The sequence below is a fragment of the Dreissena polymorpha genome, chromosome 3, assembly GCF_020536995.1.
Source record: "Dreissena polymorpha isolate Duluth1 chromosome 3, UMN_Dpol_1.0, whole genome shotgun sequence".
Classification (NCBI taxonomy): domain Eukaryota; kingdom Metazoa; phylum Mollusca; class Bivalvia; order Myida; family Dreissenidae; genus Dreissena; species Dreissena polymorpha.
The window spans coordinates 67,336,134-67,358,441 of record NC_068357.1 but is presented as its reverse complement, the minus strand read 5'-3'; the positions used below and the strand labels follow the sequence as shown (position 1 = coordinate 67,358,441).

At 35.8% G+C, this 22,308-nt stretch overlaps 1 protein-coding gene across 1 annotated transcript; it reads left to right on the top strand.

The window, feature by feature from the left end:
* The first annotated feature begins 2,889 nt into the window (after positions 1-2,889).
* LOC127874571 (uncharacterized) lies at positions 2,890-21,747 on the top strand. The gene is made up of 18 exons (XM_052418961.1): positions 2,890-3,003; positions 3,813-3,939; positions 7,154-7,353; positions 10,242-10,396; positions 11,326-11,524; positions 14,808-14,908; positions 15,257-15,470; positions 15,747-15,910; positions 17,128-17,323; positions 17,847-18,014; positions 18,274-18,429; positions 18,702-18,777; positions 19,085-19,145; positions 19,534-19,555; positions 19,806-19,888; positions 20,127-20,351; positions 20,572-20,736; positions 20,880-21,747. Exons 1-18 carry the CDS (start codon positions 2,925-2,927, stop codon positions 21,168-21,170), a joined length of 2,682 nt encoding a protein of 893 aa, XP_052274921.1. The 5' UTR covers positions 2,890-2,924; the 3' UTR covers positions 21,171-21,747.
* The last annotated feature ends 561 nt before the right edge of the window (positions 21,748-22,308 follow it).

The following is a 22,308-nucleotide window of genomic DNA, read 5'->3' as shown; positions in this document are numbered from 1 at the left end:
ATTGTGTTTTTTTCTGGATCCTGCGATAACTTTTAAAATTCTTCATTTTTTTTCATGAAACTTTAAAAATGGATAGATGGCAATATGGACATTATGCACGTCATTTCATTTTGTTCCTTCGTCAAAAATTCTGGTTACTATGACAACAAATATATATAAAAAATCAAAAAAATCTGACAATGGTGGAATTTCTGACAATAGTGGAGTCGGTAGGGGACATATATTGCTTGGCAATAGTCTTGTTGTTCTTGATCTAACTCGCTGGAGCTCCCATTGGCATACATTACGCGGTTGGATTGTGACCAATATTTTCGGTTTGGTTTTTAGCAGGTTTTGCACGAGTTGAGTGATTTGACAACAGTATACTCAGTGAGGTACGCCTTATTTGATTTAAATTGAAAGACGGAAACTACAGTCAGGTCGCCTATGACGGAACACTAACTACTTTTCGTCCGATTTATTATGTAAAGTAAAACATCATGCGTTCTAATTGTTTCCAATACACGTAAACATTATTAAACTTTTAAAGAAAATTCCCCCTATATCGAAAGGTCTTCTAATGGACTCATACGTGTACACACAAGGTTAATGTTTGTGATAAAACATTGTGTTACACTGAATATGAATTAAATCAAACATGACACCATACAAAACGATATTCCGCCTAGAAATATACAACATGCATGGGGTGTCCGGCGATGTGTTGCATACATCAGTGCTCTTTGTTTAAAGTTCAATGTGACTACTAATATCAAAGGTTATGTTCTATCTTTTCCATTCTCTTACTGTTAATTATTTTGAGGATTCTTATTAATTTTCTTCGGATTATTCCCCATAACTAGAGGATGTGTAACACACAACCCTTTGCTTATAATTTAAATGCCAAAGCCATAGTTCAGAATGCAGGGTCATGACCTTTGATTTCCATTTTATTCATATGTTTCGGTGGCATTCTTTCACAATCCGTTCTACGGACTGTTTCGTTCTAAAAATAAAGCTTTTTATGCAATATTTGTTCTTAAAATGTTTCATGTGTGATACATTTGAAACTACCAACAGTGCACACCTTGTATATAAAGCAGACCTCATACTGTTTTGAGGTTTAGTGCCTAGCTTGTCTAATCTTCATTTTTATTATGTGAGTATTTACAGGCATAATAGGGTAACACAGGTTGGTTCATGAAATTATTCTGCAAAGTAATTATTGCAGTTACTTTTATGTGATTTGCGTGCTTTTTATGTATCAGTTTTCACATGGACAAATGCAAACTGTATTGCACTTTAAATTCGTTCTTTTACCACGCTGTAATGCATAAGTAATATTGAAGTTAAATAATGGAAACTACAGCGCAACATCTTACTATGCAATCAACCATAGAAATACTTAGTATGTTGGGTATAATACAAACAGACACGCTGTAGTTCACCATATAATTCGGTATATTAAACAGAGTGAGACATTTGATCAAAGCAGAATACGTGCACTAACGCAAGATACCATGCATGTAGCCACAGCGAGACGAGGAAATAACACAAGTCACAGGCTGTCGCACATGAATCAATAAGGAATTGATTTAGGTAATTATTGTGCAATCTGTAACATTTTGTCTTCAGCCGTAAACACTTTGCTAACAATTTTTTGAGTAAAATTTGCCCCGTTGGTTGAAGTTTTGTAAAAAACGTTAAGTTCGATTATGAACAAAAATCCAGTTAGACGCAATTGTACTCGATATAAATAGTACAATGTATGCTAATAAATTCGACTGAAATGGGCATATGGAAAGCTAAAACGTTATTATATATTTTTAAGATGAGAAAACATTTGACTGAGAATATTTAATTGTTAAACGCTTTGTCATTAAAAAAAAAATGGCCTGGAGACACTTTTCTCGTGTTTAGAAATACAGGTGGTAGTATAAAATGTTGTTGAACTTTATATTTAAATGCACGAGTTGTGAGAGCGTCACTTTGAATCTCACCGGAGGCGTGTATCGAACAATATAGTGCACGGATGTATTTTCTTAACGATTACCACTCTATCATTGTAAAATTAAAATACATCCGCGAAAAAGAGAAATGCATTATTTTAAAACGTGTCTATAGGCAAGTAAGGGGAAAAACCATCGATGACGCGCATTTGTCTCTAAAGATATGAGTAACAAGTTCCAGTAAGTGTAAACGTAGATTATACATTTTTTTTAATTGTGTTAAGATTTAAGTTAAGTTCGCACCGATTTTGATAGTTTTCTGAGCCCATGCATGTTTCTAAACAAAGCCCCGAAATAATTTAAAGCTATAATAAATTGACAATACTAAAGGCTTCTCTAAAGAAAGCGTGTTTAAATCTTACTATAGTAGATAAAGCCTGAGAAGAAATGTGGTTATATGGAAAATACCGGCGATTATACGAAAAGAACTGAGTAATTTGGTTTCGAGCTATTTTTGAATTAAATTTTATCTCATCCGATTCTAATATACCATTTTCAAGCAAACATGAATATAACATAAATTAACACAGGCATAAACATGTCAGACGTCAATTATGTGATATTTTTTTATTTGTAATATTCAACTTATTTATAAACTTGTTGACTTAAATGAAAGCTTTTGCAAATATATAAACAGGCGTAAAATGTCGATGCGTACTGCAAATACAAAGCTATTTGTTATCTGTGAGGCAATTGTAATTTTGATGTATGAATTAGTCATTTATAAACACGCTTAAAATAGTAAATTACGTGAATCTAACACTTTTGTATTACATCTATAAACCGCAGTCCAATTTGATATGCAAAGTCCCCGCAATATGATTGCGAAAGTACGCGAATCAGGTTTCAATACCCGCCCGTATGGTATGCGCTGGTTTAACAAATCCAGTTTGGTATTCGATGTGTCACGATGTGAAACTACGCGATTATAGGAATATGGAATTAACTATCCTGCCACGGATATTTGTCGTTTGGATTGTGCTTTTCATCCTTCACCATAGATTTGCTCTCTCAAGTAAGAGAATTTTAATTAAATAATAATAATAATAATAATAATAATAATAATAATAATTAAAACAATGACAATAATTATAATAAAATTATTATAATGTCGATGATGATAATAATAACGATGATAATAATGATGATACTACTACAACTAATTCTACTACTACTTATACTAATAATACTGATGATGATGGTGATGATGATATTGATGATGGTGATGATGATGATGATGATGATGATGATGATGATGATGATGATGATGATGATGATGATGATGATGATGATGATGATGATGATGATGATGATGATGATGATGATGATGATGATGATGATGATGATGATGATGACGATGATGATCATAATGACGATTATGATCATGATGATAACAACTAAAAGTCAAAGTTTTAATATATATCTACAATATTGATTAATTGATATTGTGTAATCGATTAGGATTTAAACTCTCCGAGACGGAATTCCATGAAAAATGAAATTCTTGTTGGCCATTTGATACACTATCGACAACACCATGCAAACAAATAAATAATAATAATGCTACTAAAAACAATAATGAAAATGATGAAGAAGATGGTGATGATGATATCAGTATAATTATTATTTTAATAATTATTATTATTATAAAAATAATAATAATTATTATTATTATATATAATATTTATGCTGGTGATAATATATAATAATTACGCCCATACACAGAAATATCTGGACTTCATACACAGAAACACATGACTTGACGCTCATATAACTTTTCCGAACTCCATGGTCGTTACTAAATCAACTTGCGCATTGTTTTAGTGACACTGAACCAGCCGGAAAATCTGACGTGTATATCGTACAACTTCCAGAATCTTACATGCTCCTTCTCCCTAGATCGTAAAGGAGTCGCTGATCGTAAGGTTAACTGGACCATGGAATATCAAACGTAAGTCTTGCACACATTGCCATGATGGCTATCTTGTACGCGCGGTGGTTGCATGATTGGCACACGGGCTTTTCATTTAGGCAATCCTGCTTATATCGCCGCTCCGGCGCATGTGAGCTTGGTTAATGGTCAACATACTGGACAGATAGGGTTTCCACACACATATTAATCTCTCAGGTAATACTAAATACCAGGAAACTGACATTTATTTAAACCTTTTAGAGTCTTGCCAATTACTTAGGTTAGGAGTAAAAGTGCTGTAACATACTCCAGGCAGGTGCGGGCGGATCTGTTTACGTATTTTAAACGTACTCATGTAAAATCGATGTAACCAAAGGCCTCAAGAATATTAAACAATATTTGGGACCGTTTCCTATGTCGAACCCTGTGTGAAGAAGATGATGAGAACATTTCGAAAATAGTTTGAACAAAAATCACAGCTAGAAAATTCTCGATCGCTATGCGGACACCATATCCACCACGAAGACACGACCTACATGGTAGAGGAAACTCATGGCGGGATAGTTTATTAATAATTGCACAACTTCTAAAAAAAATAAAAAAAATGGACATATCACAACTGTTCATAATGTTGTAATGAATAACCTATGTCTTTGGATAAACAAATACATAAACTCATCATTTAACACTGTCGTCTCTATGAAATGAGCGCGATTGCTTATGCTCGGTTACGACTATAAGAATGTGTTCCACGATTAAAGTCTTAATCACGATTATGTTTACGCTATTTATTTATCAGTCTTTATCGGGAAGTTCTAGTGGTGATTTTAGATGATCGGTTCGAGTATTTTCGGATCTTAAAACAATTTGAGTCGCGTTCTGAGAAAAATGGGCATAATGCATGTGCGTAAAGTGTCGTCCCAGTTTAGCCTGTGCAGTTGGCACAGGCTAATCAGGGACGACACTTTCCGCTTTAATGACATTTTTCGTTTAAATGAAGTCTCTTCTTAGCAAAAATCCAATTTTGGTGGAAAGTGTCGTCCCTGATTAGCCTGTGCGGACTACACAGGCTAATCTGGGACGACACTTTACGCACATGCATTAACACCAGTTTTCTCAGAACAAGGCTCATTTTTTCAATCGGCTTAATCATTGATTTTTTTTATTAATTACGAACAGTAAAAAATAATCCACGATTTACATGATCAACTATTTAAAAATGTCAATCTGGGTCATCAAATCTGATCGTATCGTATCGTAAAAAATCGCCTCAGATCTTATCGATTCGTATATCATCCGATCAGGTAATAGTCCTGGCTACAAACTGAATAACATCGCTAAAATCGTAACAGATATCTTCCTAACAACCATATAGCGCGTCATTTGATACTTGGTAATAGCTCCACTCCCAAAATATGCGTTCTGTACGTAATATCGTTTATTCAAGAATAAAAGATCGTTTATTAAACTAACTGAGAATGAAGTACTACATACCGTATTTCACACTTAAACCCAGCGAAATTGTTGTTGATATTACATGAATGCTTTTAATATTTAGAACACGATATTTCATGTTAACCAAAAACTTCTTTTAAATAATACATATTTATTTTCAAATGTTTGCTTTTATATTCTATATTAAATTTTCGCACACTATTCACGCCGATATACATGTACAATGTACACTGTACAACCCCTCCCCCCACTTACACCTAAAAGACAACGACAAAACACAAAAAATAACAAATAAATTGATAGTTTCGATAACATTTGATTTAAAAAGTTCACTTCACAGTTTCGGTTACAACTGATTTATTTCTTCATTTACAGACGTGTCTTTCGTGGAATCGATACGTATTAGCACGTACACACGCGCGTTTCTTTATACTTTAGTGTATAGCTGAAACAATTCTCATTGTTAATGTTGTACTGATCGGCTTGTCTTTTATCATTGTTTATTCGCGGTACAAATATGATAATTACGTTGGCATCAGTGAGGTCTTGTTCAATCCTTAATTGCACGGTAATTTACCCATTCATGGCTAGATCTAGAAAAAAGGCCTTGGCAAACAGCGTAGACCCAGATGAGACGCCGCATGATGCGGCCAGGGTCTGCGCTGTTTGATTAAAGGAATTTCCGATAGAAATATTCTAAATATAGAAATAAATTTACATCCCCAATTTTTGAAATAAATTGATCCAATTTAGAAGGATTGGAGAGTCCACTAGGCTTAAATGGATTAAATACTGTGTCGTCTTAATCGTGCAGTCTTCATTTACTTGTGAAGTCACCATGATTTAAACTTAAGTTTGTTTTTTGGCTGTATCGCTGTATAAGTATGTCATTTGGTTTGTTAGAACTTTTACAAAAGATCTGTTTTGCAAAAGTATAATAAATTAATAATCAAGTACGTGTTAAATTTCGAACAGGATAGTATTTGGTTTATTTTAAGAAGATCTGAGATTGTATGCGTGTGTTTTTTACCAATTGTTTAAAGATTTGTAAACAGGGGTCCCATTCCCGCAATTAAAAATCTGTCCATTGTTCCTTACTTAATTTACTTCAAGATGAAATAGTTTCGTATGTGACAACCTCAAGATGGTAATCATTACCCAAGGGTCGGTCAAAGCTCACGTTGATGTGGGCCCAATAGTTGGCGTAGACTTTAAAAGCAAATTGAAAGTGGTTTTGTTTCCTCCGAAACCGCAATGGCTATAGGTTATTTGACATTAAAAATTGTATACATGTAGTTGTCTTCTAAACCACCAGCGGTTTAATAACGGCCTTGTATCCATCTTAATAACTTTCATGTGATAGTAAAGGGACCCGTGAAACACATGAATTGGTTCGATGGGAAAATGTTCTAAGGGTTTAGTTTTCAAAACCTCCATCTCTGAAACTGAAAATCTCATAGTATTATCTAGTAACGTCGATACATTATGTAAGTTATATAAATATTCCTCACCAAAGACCAATACAAAAGGCGAAACTAGCCACCTCCAAGTGACACGTGATTTAGTAGATTAAAATAGCAAAAACTACCTCTAATGTTATCTTCTAAATCTGCACGTTCCGATCATGATGCAGATCCATAATATGCATGAGTTATTTGTATGCGTTTTATTAAAAGATGCACAGCTTATAAAATGATTTAGGTTTCAAACAACTAGTTATCTCATTTGATTTATATAAGATTGACGTTGAATCGTTTTATCCCATGTTAAACGTCCATGCTGTTATTCTGTTTTTCAGCAAGCCATTCCGAGATTGGACGGCGCTGCCTCCTTGGAAATGCAATCTCGCGGCGTTCACGTGTGCATGGGACAGCGTCATGGAAAGATCTAACTGGACCTTTAACCGCGCCACGTCGCACTACCTTATCCGTATTAAAGTCGAGACTCAAAACACATCGTTTTGGAGTCGGCATTGGAATGTGAGCACTTCTGCAATAGGTAAATACCGCAAAATGACATTGTTTAATTTTAACTTCAAATCTATATGCATGTCATTTTGTATTTTATAGGTCTTTGTTTTGACGCTTGTGGTTTTTCTTTTAATGTGGACACGAGATCCAGGCTGGATCACATAAAAGTAACCAATAAAAAAGCGCTGTTCTCGGTGGTTTTCAGTCACAAGTTTAGATAGTGCAACTGGCTACGTTTTCCTTGTCAAGCCGCGAAAAAGGCACCAGGTTATCATTACAAAGAGAATTAAAACAAAGGAGGAAATAAATAAAAAAAATTATTCCCAACCTACATTTACAGTGATTTATGCGTCCCTTTATTCATATTAATTTATTTGTTAGTTAAGAAAATGCCAGTTCCTTATTCGATTTGAATAAGATTACGTATTAAAACCGAATAAGGAACTATTCTATCATTATATAAAACAATGTAGAAATGTACTGCAATTAATATATTTTATACCCGACCTACATTCACAAGAATTTTCGTTGATTTATTCGTCTCGTTGGTTCATTTTTGATTTATAGACAGAACATTCCAGTTCCTAATTCGATTTGAATAACGAATAAGGAACCAGTTCCTTATTCCTTATTCAAACTGAATAATTACCCTGATTATCATTACTGAAAACTAAGTAGACATGTATTGTAATTAGTTTTTTTGATATACAACCTATATGTGTATATATATATATATATATATATATATATATATATATATATATATATATATATATATATATATATATATATATATATATATATATATATCTATAATGATGTTCATTTATATGCGGTTAATTTAGGATTGCTTCATTGATGTTTAAGTAATGATGTTTAAGTTTTATTCGGCTTGAATAAGGAACTGGTTCCTTTTTTCTTATTCAGCCGCGAAAAATGAACTGGATTATAAATAAAAACAAACATGTTGAAATGTGCAAGATTGAATTTTTATACCACATACATGTTAAATAATGTAATATGATTTAGGTTTTGTTGATGTGAAGCTAGTATTTTAATTAGAAAATATCGGTCCGGTTAAAACAAGAAATCCTATGCAAGCGCGAAGAAGAAACATGAATATGTTACGTAAAACATAAAGTAAATTTAATCGAGTTATTTTGTTTTGATCTACTTAAGAATTGTATGCCTTATTTTTCTTTAAAACCTTATATCAAATATGTTAAGCTTCAATAAGGAATAAGGAACAGTTCCTTATTCCTTATTCGCAAAGGAACTAGGAAAAAGGAACCAACTTACCCTCAATATTAGAGGCCGATATTCAAATGCTTTACATCGCAAAATTGAAGTGAAAAGATTTCTGAAAATTCCACTTAAAATGCGCTTGATCCAGGGTGTTTCCTTTCCTATACATCATTCGTACATATGGTTAACCAGCAATATTATTACACACTTTAACACGTATCCTCATGCATAAGCTGCTCTAAATATTACTACCAAATATAAATTGTGTCATTTTACTGAAAAAAGGTAACAATTGACGTTTAAAAAAAAGATAACTCGCTCAACAATAAAATATACCAGGAGGCGTTTCTTAAAATAAGGTATGGTGCTTATGTGAAATGGATTAAAATATTAAGAAGTTTTTGTATGGGGGTTTAATAACGCATAAGGTACCTGTAACATTTGACTATATTCAGCTTAATGACCAGCGTTAAATGTTCAACACGTTTACAATATCACAACAAAGTATTAACAATTTTATCTTCTATTTATTTTCATAATTTGATACTTGATAGCGGACACATTATGTATTACGCGATATTACGCATGTTAGCTCGTTTAAAGCATGAATTGATTATGTCTGCGAACTTTAACTTAGTTACTTAGTTTCGATACTTTTTCTGCGTCTTAAATGACTTGCTTTGTAGCAAAAAAAAGTTTTTCTAAAGAAAGATCTGTGAGCATCGTGTACGAAAGTTTGTTCATATAAGAGATGAAATGTGAACTCTAAACAAGTGGTAGAATACTAGTTTACATCAGTTATTCACTGATAATGCTACAAACATGGAAGCATATTTGTTCATATATGAGATGAACTATGAATTCTAAACACAGTTAAAATATTTGTTCAGATAAGATATTTAATGTACACGATACACCCAGACTGGTGAACTCTGAACTCTACACCACAGGGAAAAGTCTCGATTTTTTACTATATACTATACATACAAGTATATATATATATAGTATATAGTAAAAATTGAGACTTTTCCCTGTGCTCTACACATAATACAAATATTTCTTTAACCAGAGATGAACTGTGATTTCTACACAGATGAAATAATATTTGTTATATTAGTGATTATCTATGAACTTGACGCACACACAGGTACTTGTTTTGGTCCTTTTATATATATATATATATATAATACGATAAAAGGTATCCAACGATGATTTCACAGGTGTATTGAATAACACAATGCAACAGCATAAAGATCAAACAATGCACACATACACAGGTACTTGATTTTTTTTGGTCCTTATATATATAATAAGCTCATTATATATAAAAGGACCAAAAAAAATCAAGTACCTGTGGACACACAGTTCGGATATTTGTTAACATTTGATATGAACTGTGAACTATGCTCACAGTTGCACATCGAGTATTTCTCTTAGAAATAAACGTGCTTGTTACCAACCCGATATTGCTTCAGCAATGGTTTGGCATTCCCTTTCTACGACTGTCATACGTACGGCATTGTATGTTATACTAATAACAAGTTATAATTTCTTTAACAAAACTAAATACCGTACATATTCGTCCGAACTAACAGCATATCAACCAGATTAAAAGAAAAATGTTATCGGGTTACATTAATTTACTGTCTAATGCACGAAGATCTACTTTAGTGAAACCTGGTCGTGTGCGGTCGTTAAACGCCACGCTTGAAATTGCGTCGCTGCTGTTGAATTGGAAAGTCCCGATTTACCTGAGCAGGACGGACTTCGACCCTCTGGACTTCCGCATACGCTTACAAGACAGGCATGTTTGGGACAACAGGACGGTAAGAAAGCTAGGGCGACTGCTGTAACAATCATACGTCGGTCGTTTAGAAAAGCTTTATCAGCTGCCCTGAAGTAAACAAAAATGTTTATATTTACTTGTGCTTTATCAGTGATGTTTTATCGTTTGTTAACCCCATATTTTGTTTTAAGCAATAATATCACAATCATATTATCATGATCCGCAAATGATGCTTTAATATGTAATGTGTATATGCAAAATAAGTTACATGTGGCATTCAACTGGCAAAGTAAAAAATAGTCATGAAAAATTATATAACATATATTGTTATACAGAATCAGAAAAAAAAAATATCACACAGTTGGTTAGCGGGTGGATATGGTATTGATTAGTAAAAACATCATTTTGAATGAAAATTAATCAAATTATAATAAAGAAGCAACTTTTCTGAAAACAATTACTATATATATATATATATATATATATATATATATATATATATATATATATATATAATATATATATATATAGCAAGGTATCAAACTCAAAATCATCCGAAAACAGGGTGCATCGCTTTGAACAACCAGAACTTCGTTAATTGTGCAGCGATTTCCATGAACTTGATCTTATTCAACGCAGAAATGAATATCCTTTCTGTAAATGTACATATATTGTAATAGTTCTACAAATGATGGGTCAAATTTTAAGAAATAACACGATACACAACTCGCTGCCCAATTAATTAAGTTCTGGCTGTTCAAAGCGATGCATCCGTTTTCGGGACGTTTTGAGTTGAATACCTTGTTATATATACGTTTGAATGTGATTTTTTTCAGAGATGACTTTTCGTTATATTTTTTTATTTTTCAAAATGATGTTTTAACTTATTAATATCATACCCACACGCTAACCACCTGTGAAATACCATACTAGTTTTTTATGTTCTTCTGAATGATTTTGTTTCTTCAGATCTATGTCCGCGCAGTGAATAATTCATCCAATCCTAGTCTGGGTGTATCGTGTACATTAAACGACTTTCGTTACAACGTTAGCATGTTGCTAGGGAACGCCAACTACACAGTGACTGTGCAGGTGAAACCTTCACAGGCTCCGTCAGATCTTTACTGGAGTGACCCAGAAACAGAGACATTCAACACCAATGCCACAGGTAAATAGGGTGGTGAAAATAAGCACTCCTGCCAGAGGTAAAAGGGTTAGTGACAGTCAGCACCCCTGCCATTGGTGAAATGATACCGTGACAGTCAGCTGTCCTGCCACAGGTAAATAGGGTGGTGACAGTTAGCTACCCTGCCACATGTAAATATGGTACAGTGACAGTCAGTACTCCTGTCAGAGGTAAATATGGTACAGTGACAGTCAGCAATCCTGCAAGAGGTAAATAGGGTGGTGACAGTCAGCACTTCTGCTAGAGGTAAATAGGGTACGGTGACAGTCAGCACTCCTGTCAGAGGTAAATATGGTACAGTGACAGTCAGCTGTCCTGCTAGAGGTAAATAGGGTGGTGAGAGTCAGCACTCCTGCCACAGGTAAATAGGGTGGTGTCAGTCAGCACTCCTGCCACAGGTAAATATGGTACAGTGACAGTCAGTACTCCTGTCAGAGGTAAATATGGTACAGTGACAGTCAGCAATCCTGCCAGAGGTACATAGGGTTGTGACAGTCAGCACTACTACCACAGGTAAATATGGTACAGTGACAGTCAGTACTCCTGTCAGAGGTAAATATGGTACAGTGACAGTCAGCAATCCTGCCAGAGGTACATAGGGTGGTGACAGTCAACACTTCTGCTAGAGGTAAATAGGGTACGGTGACAGTCAGTACTCCTGTCAGAGGTAAATATGGTACAGTGACAGTCAACAATCCTGCCAGAGGTACATAGGGTGGTGACAGTAAGCACTCCTGCCAGGGGTAAAAAAAGTACTCCTGTCAGAGGTAAATAGGGCACAGTGAAAGTCAGTACTTCTGTCAGAGGTAAATATGGTACAGTTACAGACAGCAATCCTGCCAGAGGTAAATAGGGTACAGTGACAGTCAGCACTCCTACCACAGGTAAATAGGCTTCAGTGACAGTCAGCACTTCTGCCAGAGGTAAATAGGGTACAGTGAGAGTCAGAATTCCTGTCAGAGGTAAAAAGGGTGGTGACAGTCAGCACTCCTGCCAGGGGTAAATAGGCTTCAGTGATAGTCAGCACTCCTGCCAGAGGTAAATAGGGTGGTGACAGTCAGCACTCCTGCCAGGGGTAAAAAAAGTACAGTGACAGTCAGCACACCTGACAGAGGTAAATAGGGTACAGTGACAGTCAGCACTTCTGCTGGGGGTAAATAGGGTACAGTGACAATCAGCATTCCTTCCAGAGGTAAATAGCTTACAGTGACAGTCAGCACTCCTGCTAGGGGTAAATAGGGTACAGTGACATTCAGAACTCCTGCTATGTGTAAATAGGGTACAGTGACAGTAAGCACTCCTGCCATGGGTAAATAGGGTACAGTAACAGTCAGCACTCCTGCTAGGGGTAAATAGGGTACAGTGACAGTCAGAACTCCTGCTAGGGGTAAATAGGGTACAGTGACAGTCAGCATCACTGCTAGGGGTAAATAGGGTGCAGTGACAGGCAGCACTCCTGCTAGGGGAAAATATGGTACAGTAACAGTCAGAATTCCTGCCAGAGGTAAATAGGGTACAGTGACAGTCAGCACACCTGACAGAGGTAAATAGGGTACAGTGACAGTCAGCACCCATCTAAGGGCAAATAGGGTACAGTGACAGTCAGAACTCCTGTCACATGTAAATAGGGTACAGTGACAGCACTCCTGCCAGAGGTAATTAGGGTACAGTGACAGTCAGCACCCCTGCCACAGGTAAATAGGGTGGTAACAGTCAGCGCACTCCTGCCACAGGTAAATATGGTACAATGACAGCACATCTGCCAGAGGTAAATAGGGTGGTGACATTCAGCACTCCTGCTACAGGTAATTGGGTACAGTGACAGCACTCCTGCCAGATGTAAATAAGGTACATTGACAGTCAGCACTCCTGTCACAGTTAAATAGGGTACAGTGACAGCACCCCTGTCAGATGTAAATAGGGTACATTGGCAGTCAGCACTCCTGTCACAGGTAAATAGGGTGGTGACTGTCAGCACTTCTGCCAGAGGTAAAAAGGGTACAGTGACATTCAGTAATTCTGTCAGAGGTAAATATGGTACAGTGACAGACAGCAATCCTGCCAGAGGTACGTAGGGTGGTGACAGTCAGCACTTCTGCCACAGGTAAGTAGGGTGGTGACAGTCAGCACTCCTGCCAGAGGTAAATAGGGTGGTGACCGTCAGCACTCCATCCACATGTACAGAGGGTGCTAGGGGTAAATAGGGTACAGTGACAGTCAGAACTCCTGCTAGGGGTATAGGGTACAGTGAAAGTCAGCACCCCTGCTTTGGGTAAATAGGGTACAGTGACAGGCAGCACTCCTGCTATGGGTAAATAGGGTACATTGACAGTCGGAATTCCTGCCAGAGGTAAATAGGGTACAGTGACAATCAGCACACCTGATAGAGGTAAATAGAGTACAGTGACAGTCAGCACCCTTGCTAGGGATAAATAGTGTACAGTGACAGTCAGAACTCCTGCCACAGGTAAATAGGGTACAGTAACAGCACTCCTGCCAGAGGCAAGTAGGGTGGTGATAGTCAGCACTCCTGCCACATGCAAATAGGGTACAATGATAATCAGCACACCTTACAGAGGTAATTAGGGTGCAGTGACAGTCAGCACCCCTGCCACAGGTAAATATGTTGGTGACAGTCAGCACTCCTGCCATAGGTAAATAGGGTACAGTGACAGTTGTGCTAACAGTCAGCACTCCTGCCAGATGTAAATAGGGTGGTGACAATCAGCACTCCTGCCAGAGGTAAATAGGGTGACGACAGTCAGCACTCCTGCCACAGGAAAATAGGGTACAGTGACAGTTGTGCTAACAGTCAGCACTCCTGCCAGAGGTAAATAGGGTGGTGACAGTCAGCATTCCTGCCAGAGGTATATAGGATGGTGACAGTCAGCACCCATGCCACAGGTAAATAGGGTACAGTAACAGTTGTGCTAACAGTCAACACTCCTGCCAGAGGTAAATAGGGTGGTGGCCGTCAGCACTCCTGCCACAGGTAAATAGGGTGGTGACACGTATGAAACAAGACATGATTGGCATCAACATGAATATACAAATTTTCATTATAAACTTAAAGTGTTCAGATCCCTATTTTTGTTTAGTGAAACAGCATATCAAAAAGTTATATAGCAATAAATGGAAGCAATGTATATATATTTTCTTTCCACAAGTAGAATTAATATCCTAAAGGTCTGCAACAATACTTAATGTTGACATTGAATGCACCTTACTTTTATAAGTACACTAATACCGCGTTGGCCTGTTGTAGCTCCGACAGAGGCTCCTACTATGGCAGATGGGGGCTTTGTTGTGAACGAGGTCGGGCAAAGCTGTGAGAAGGACTTTGTAAATGTGACATTCTACTGGAAGGTAAATGTGGAAAAGAACATTGAAATGGAGCAATAAAACTAGCACTTTACGAATATAGGTTAAAATAATTAAACCGTAATTAATGTAGTTATTTTTAAGTAGGTTGTAATTGATATCGCTAAGTTATCCGTGTTTATCCATGTGTTATTTGTGCCTAACGATCTGTCGCCGTTAACAATGTCTAGCATGCTGCAAATAAGAGAGTCCTGATGACGCAGATGCTGATAAAATAGCGAGAAAATTATGCATTAAAGATCCGTCAGTAAGTCATCAGCACGTGTTTTACATTTGCACGTATACCTTAATTCAAAGTGCGTTCTATCTTAGATTTTCACAATGCTTTTTTAGAATCCCCACGTCAAATACTTGCGGGGAAAGAACGATAGCTACAAGATCAACATAGAAAACTCGAAAACTATAACAACAAGCACGTCGATGACACCGTTCTTAACAACGTGTTTGAACAGATTAGGCGATTACTTTGTGAATGTGCGGATGGTCAACGATGTTGGTGGTGAATCTCCTAGATCTTCTAACGTGACGTGGGGGCCTTGGAAGAAAGGTACAACCCCATTATGTTTCAAAGTGTCTTATGAAAACGTGACTACACGACGGATTAAGCTGAATACATAATTGATTATTGTTTTTATTAATTTACGAAATGAGTGAATTTTAAGGATTGCATCTTCGCACAAACAATGCGTCTATTTCTATGCAAAGTTGGGTTTGCAAGACGTTTACGATGTGTTCTGACTGGTAAACAAATCACATTTGTGAAACGTATTTAGGAAGTTATATATTATTTATCTATAACATAAATCGACATCTGTATTTTTAGCATCCAGAGCTCGAGTAGATGTTGTGATTGTTCAGGAAGCGAGTGACGGCGTAATATTGGAATGGTCACCACCAAGTGACTTTTGTAATGCCATCTCCAACGTCACATATTACTGGTGCAAATCCCACAGAGAAAGTGATGATATTAGACTTGCTAATTGTGAGGTTTGTATGCTATATTAGTTTTGATAAGTATAAAATACCTCTTCATTATACCCCCACTAAACGAAGTTTAGGGGGGTATATAGGAGTGAGCTTGTCTATCGGTCGGTCTGTCGGTCGGTCCGTGTCCGCTCTCTAATTCAAGTAGTTTTCATCCGATCTTCACCAAACTTGGTCAGACGTTGTATCTAGATGATGTCTAGGCCAAAGTCGAACATGGATCATGGCAGGTCAAAAACTAGGTCATGGGGTCACTTATTGCGTTTTAAACATTGAGCATGGTGTCTGCTCTCTAATTTAAGTATTTTTCATCCGATCTTCACCAAACTTGGTCAGAATGTGTATCTAAATGATGGTCTAGGTCAAGTTTGAATATGGGTCATGCCGGGTCAAAAACTATGTCACATGGTCACTAAGTACGTTTTACACATTCAGCATGGTGTCTGCTCTCTAACTCTAAGTAGTTTTCATCTGGTCTTCACCACACTTGGTTAGAAGTTGTATCTTGATGATGTGTAGGTCAAGTTCGAACATGGGCAATGCAGGGTCAAAAACCATGTCACGGGGTCACTTAATACGTTTTAAACATTGAGCATGGTGTCCGCTGTTTTTTGTGAAGACAACATGCAAAATATTCTGTGTCAATGCGGCATGTGGGGGTATTCGTCACGTCTGTGACAAAGCTCTAGTTTGAAATTAAAGATACGTTTAGAAAGAGTTGCAACGTTTATACATGCACCCTTGTAAATATTTTTTTAAATTCCAATAATATTCAATAATTGATTCATATGAGTTTTCCGCATACGTTTTATCACAGGCTTGGCGAATTTGTCTTTATTACGAATAGACTGCACACACTAATTTTGAAATTTGTTTTGTGCTGTTTCAAATAGAGTGTAAGTTTATTATTTTATCAATAAATATTTATCATGACGTTCGTTGAAATTGATTTTTTATGTGCGACTTTTAACGTGCTTGCAAATGTCCATATTAATACAAAATACTTGTGTTATTTAAAACATTCAAATAAAATAAAATGTGTGTATTAAAGCGACCTTTCCATTTTCGATCAAGCAATAAAAAACTGTTACAATTTAACAGCAGCAAGTTAATATTTCCTCTTTTTGAATAGCTGAAATAGAAAAAAAAAAACAAAGACTGCAGTCAACGTATTGTAAATATAGTTTAACTTAGGTTTGTTGTATCACAACTTGTTTCAGACTTTAAATTGGAAGATGAATGGCACAATAGACGGACTTTGTAACGGCTCGGTCCATCACTGGCTTCACAATACTGGTGACTCATCAGGAATGCGCTATGCTGTCTCAGGCATGCGCTATGCTGTCTCCATAGCAACCAGTAATGGTACTGGGGGCATGGTGTGGGACAAATATCGCTATGGACACTACAATGCTTGTAAGTTATTCTGTACTTGTGCACAAATAAATGGTTTGGTATGCGTTATGACGAATAGTAATTACTTCATTGGCTACATCGCAAAGTTGAATAATTAAAAAATGAGACTGGCTTTAAATAAACCAAGAGCTCACGTCAAGATAATAACTCGTTTGCAAGTAAAATTGTTCACATTGTATTTCATGAATAATTTATGAGACGATATAATAAGACAAAACATGCAACAATCAATAAGATAGAAATAAACTTTTCACAGAATGAAATTGATATTTTGTATGAACTCATTTATTTAGTGTTATCTAAATAAGAACAGTAGTGATTATGTTCAAATACAACTGTCATTATATTCGTGAACAAAAGCATGCTATCAGTTTTCTGTTCAATTGCATTTATTGGCAGTGCAAATACCTTGTTGAAAAAAAATGGCAGTGCAAATACCTTGTTGTAAAAAATAGACGGTTATTTACCAATACAAAATGTGTAGCATATGAATGCCATCGAAATAATATTCAATGACTTGCAGTGCCGGCACAGCTAAATTACCAAGTTTCAATATCTACGGATGCCAAGACATCGATGACGGTCAAGATATTGAATCACGAGTTCCCACAGGTTAATCAAGGGGGTAAACCTAGCGCATATCAAGTGATTTACAGCGAAGTTACCACCCCTGGTTCGGCTTGTCCTTTAGGTCAGTATTTATGTTAGAATCAGTCTTCGTACCGTGTTCAGTGAGCAAGTCATATTGATATCATCATAGAACAAAGCTCCTAAAATTCTAACTGTAAGAACAAAAAAAAAAGTTTTGGCGCCAGTATATATGTTTGATATGTCGCATTTAACAACAAACATACCCTCAGCATATACTTGTTGAACTCAGACAGAGTTTTTAAAAAAACTAAAGCAACTAAAAACTGTGTTGATATCCATGTATGATTTATTATTTACAGAAAAACCACCAGCTAATTATACAGCAAACTTCTTGAAGTCAGAAATAACCATAGCTCAATTAAAGTCAGGTGCAACGAATGTTGTGTGCGTACGAGGAGTTAACCACGTAGGGTCAGGATTGTACGGCATACCGTTTGTTCTGCAGCTTCCCGAAGGTAGCTTTAGCGCATAATAATTTCAAAATCAAATCGTATTAAGTCATTGTATATATTGTTTTTGTTTTCGCTTGATTAAGACTATTTTTCCAAAGTATAGTAAATAAGCATATCTGTTCAATATAGTAAATATAAATATTTGTTTACTAATATTGCTACAAATCTATTCATAGCGATAAGAACATATTCAACTTTAGGAACGCCCAGTCCCTAACATTATGTGCAGGGCTTATATCAACAACATAAATGTCATTATTGTATTATGTTTTCAGGGTCCATATCGTCACTGTTGGTTGGCATTGTTGGAGCATTTATTGTGGGAATGTTCGTACTTTTAATGGGCTGTCTGTAAGTTGACGATAATAGATAGTTGAATTGAAAACTTGCATAAGTGTGCTGGATAAATGTTTGTTCAAAGATCCATAAAACCATCGTTGTTCATGTATACAGAACTTTGTTCGATATGCGGAAACATAACAAAATAATCCAGAAATAAAAATGCAGTGTAAAAATGACACAGTATTTTACTTGTATGGCGTATTACGTCAAAAATCATGTAAATAACTATGTTTTCCTTCTTACTTCTTTCTTATATGTTGTGCTATGCTGTTCAATGTACTATTGTATAAAACTTAGTAAAGCTATTATATTTCAGGTTACGGAAAGCCTTGCCAAAGATAAAGAACTATGTGAAAAGAAAAACAGACATCACAACAGTAAGTATTATGCATTTTTTTAGACAAACTTGTTACATAACGATCAGTTTAGTACGATGGCGTGAATAGTCATGTATGAAGATATAGCATGGCCGACATGTGATTCATATTGATGACATCAAACTTCAATTTAGACCCAGTGTAACTTTATCTTTGAGAAAGGGTGTGTACATATTAAAAGAGAGCGCATCACTTTAAGAAAGATCGCATTTGACCCTTGCTTATGCACGTATTGTATATTACAAAAACAGAAAATATCCATTAACAAGTAAGTGAAACTTAAGAAATATCAGTGATTGTGTGAAATTCAATATATATGTAAGCATTATACCATAATACAACAAAATCCAGACCACATTAATGACTTTTTTCTATTTCGATATTTTAGAGTCACTTGGGATGGCAAACAGGTGAGAGGTTTATGCAATCAAATTTAATATAAAAAACATGTGTAATATTGTATAGTTTCTTATTCAGTATCGATAATTTCGACTAATTTTAATTCAAATATAAAATACAATATACAATATATTGTATTTGTGTATGACTCATTGTAATTTCCAAACATGCTTTGAAATATTATATTTACTAAGTTATTCCAATATCCAATACAATTGATTCTTTACAAGATACATTTTTCATCATATTCATCTTTTCCAGTTTGTGAACAACCAGAAAACATGGTCGTATCTACAGACTCCACACCTTCATCGGATAACGGCACTGTTTTGACAGAAATTGAGGTAATTGTTAATTTTTATTTGTAGTGGTGTTAAAATGTGTAGTATTATTATTTGGAGATTGAAAAATCTTTCTCTTTCAATCTTATATATTGAAATAATTTGAAAATCAGCGCGATCAAAATCTTCTTAAACGTAGGTCTAGGCGGTTTTGCATAAGCTCATAAGTGTTTAATCGCCATTAAGTATAATAAGATTGTTTTATGCATTCCACTGTATGATTGTTTTATATATATTCTAGACTGATTCGAATACAACACTAGTGGACGACTGCTCAGACGAAAGTGTGCTATGTCAGTCGTGCGAAACTTCTGTTCAACTAGTGGGCGACAACGCTCATTCACTGAATTCCAAACGTTGTCAACCTGCCTACATTGGCGATTACAGCATGGTAGCGTGTAATGACATGCCTAACCATGCTATCACAACATACACTCACGATAACTGTGCAAGACCTTCGTTTGAGGTAAATTTTAATCGGATAGCATATATCCTTTAATATAAAAATAATAACATCGGATGACGGCCCAATATTTGTAATAGCATAACAAAACATTATCATGTCTCTCACACATGTGAGCATATATTTGTTTCATCGTGTTCTTTAATTTATTTTGTTGCAATATATTTTATTCTAAAAAAATCTATTATGACTACATGAAGTTAAAATAAGTCTTTTATTTTAGGCGAACATCAATTCGATTTGGAGAGACGACGAAAATGGAAATGTTGAAGACAGACTTGAACATCCAATCCACTTACCTTGTATTCCACGTCCGAGGAACTTTGATTCGTGTTCATCAGCTGAAGAAGATGGGTTGGAACAACAAGATGAAAAGTCTTCATTAATGGTAAACGCGCTTATATTTAACAGTTAAAACTAAATAGTATACACCTATGTTGCGCGCACAATTGACTTAGAATTCTAACATGTGCATAGTCGTACATGAAAACATGTATATGTAATAAATCAAAACAATATATGTAATTACAGATCAAGCTGAAAGCATTAAATATCTTAAATCATTCATTGACTGGTACGAATGTGGAAACGGCTCAAGACGGAGCGTGTTTTTGTTTGAATGAAGATTGTACGGTTTGCTGTTACACGAGTAAAGGTACTCCTGAAAGAGATCCAGAGATTGCTGGAAGTGCAATATGGAACGAGCAAGGCCCTATGAAATATGAACAACACTTTTGTTTGAAATCAACACCAGCATACACGTTTGAAGTTGCTATTGATCAGGGGTCATCTCGCAATGAAAATTGTGTCGCTGTTCTGTAAAAACATTCTTCAACAATCAGAGACAATAGTTTTAAAACGGCTTACCATCTTGCAGTTATGGATGAAGATTTACATGCTGGCGCAGTATACACAGAATATGTCACACATCCAGAACAGATGTCGAATATTACCCTTCCAAACACCGAACACAGTGGAAATGTATTGAATCAATCAGAACCCCAAGGGGATGTAAATAGTTACCAAAGATATGTCTGCTCGGATAAGGACAATCTAGATGGCGGTTGTTACAAGATCGAAACAAGCGGAGCGCTTGATAATGACATCTATATTAGTGACTGTAAGACGGGTATGCTTATAAAACAAACCTTGAATAATGTTTTAAAAGATCCATGTTCGTGTGCTGCTACAGCAAACAGGTCTACATATACGACTAACACAAGTGCACAGATAGAGAGTTTAAGCATTTAAATAAAACAAAAGTACTATGTCGATTGCCGAGAAGACTCAGATGAGAATTTTATTTAGAAAAAACGATGAGGTTAACAGTCGATTTACTGACTTGAATCGAAGCATCTTATCTAATGCAACAACTGGCGAAAATAAACATGGAACCCAGTTTGTTTGTCAATACTTTAATGCATGTTGACCATGTTTGCGCATTTAAAGGATTCAATCATAAAGATTTTCAATCCATTATTGGAACATTATTTAGCTTTATTTAACAGTTTGTATCGGTATAACGTCGCCTGCGACATGTCACCCACGAACAAAATAATTTCAGGCTGAGTGGTTAATAGTTTAAAGAAGCAAACAAGAAACATTGCCTCATGGTCAAACGGAAAAATTCATTGTTTGATATAACTCGTTAATTTGAATATGTTTTTTAACATACTCGTATCATTGTAATCGCGTTTTATAACTCATATAATATGCTTGGGCATTTAATGTATAAAGAAATAATCAACTATTCACTACATTTGTTCTTACTTCTTGGAGTTCAATGCACGATAGCTTCCAATGTAGTAACCTACTTGTATGCGATGTGCGCTGTTCCGTGTACTGTTCTATATGTGACGGACTTACAGGCCCCAAGTAAAGTGACTTGGGTTGGAAATAGAAAACAAAACACTTCAGTTGTCTGCATCGTTGAATTTAGAATTCATCATCTAGTGTGCAA

Bases quoted from the DNA above. Each gene is read 5' to 3' on its own strand.
- LOC127874571 (XM_052418961.1), top strand. From the start codon at position 2,925: ATGGAATTAACTATCCTGCCACGGATATTTGTCGTTTGGATTGTGCTT. The intron at 18,430-18,701 runs GTAGCTTTAGCG...TTATGTTTTCAG, and splicing joins TGTTCTGCAGCTTCCCGAAG to GGTCCATATCGTCACTGTTG. The intron at 18,778-19,084 runs GTAAGTTGACGA...ATTATATTTCAG, and splicing joins GTACTTTTAATGGGCTGTCT to GTTACGGAAAGCCTTGCCAA.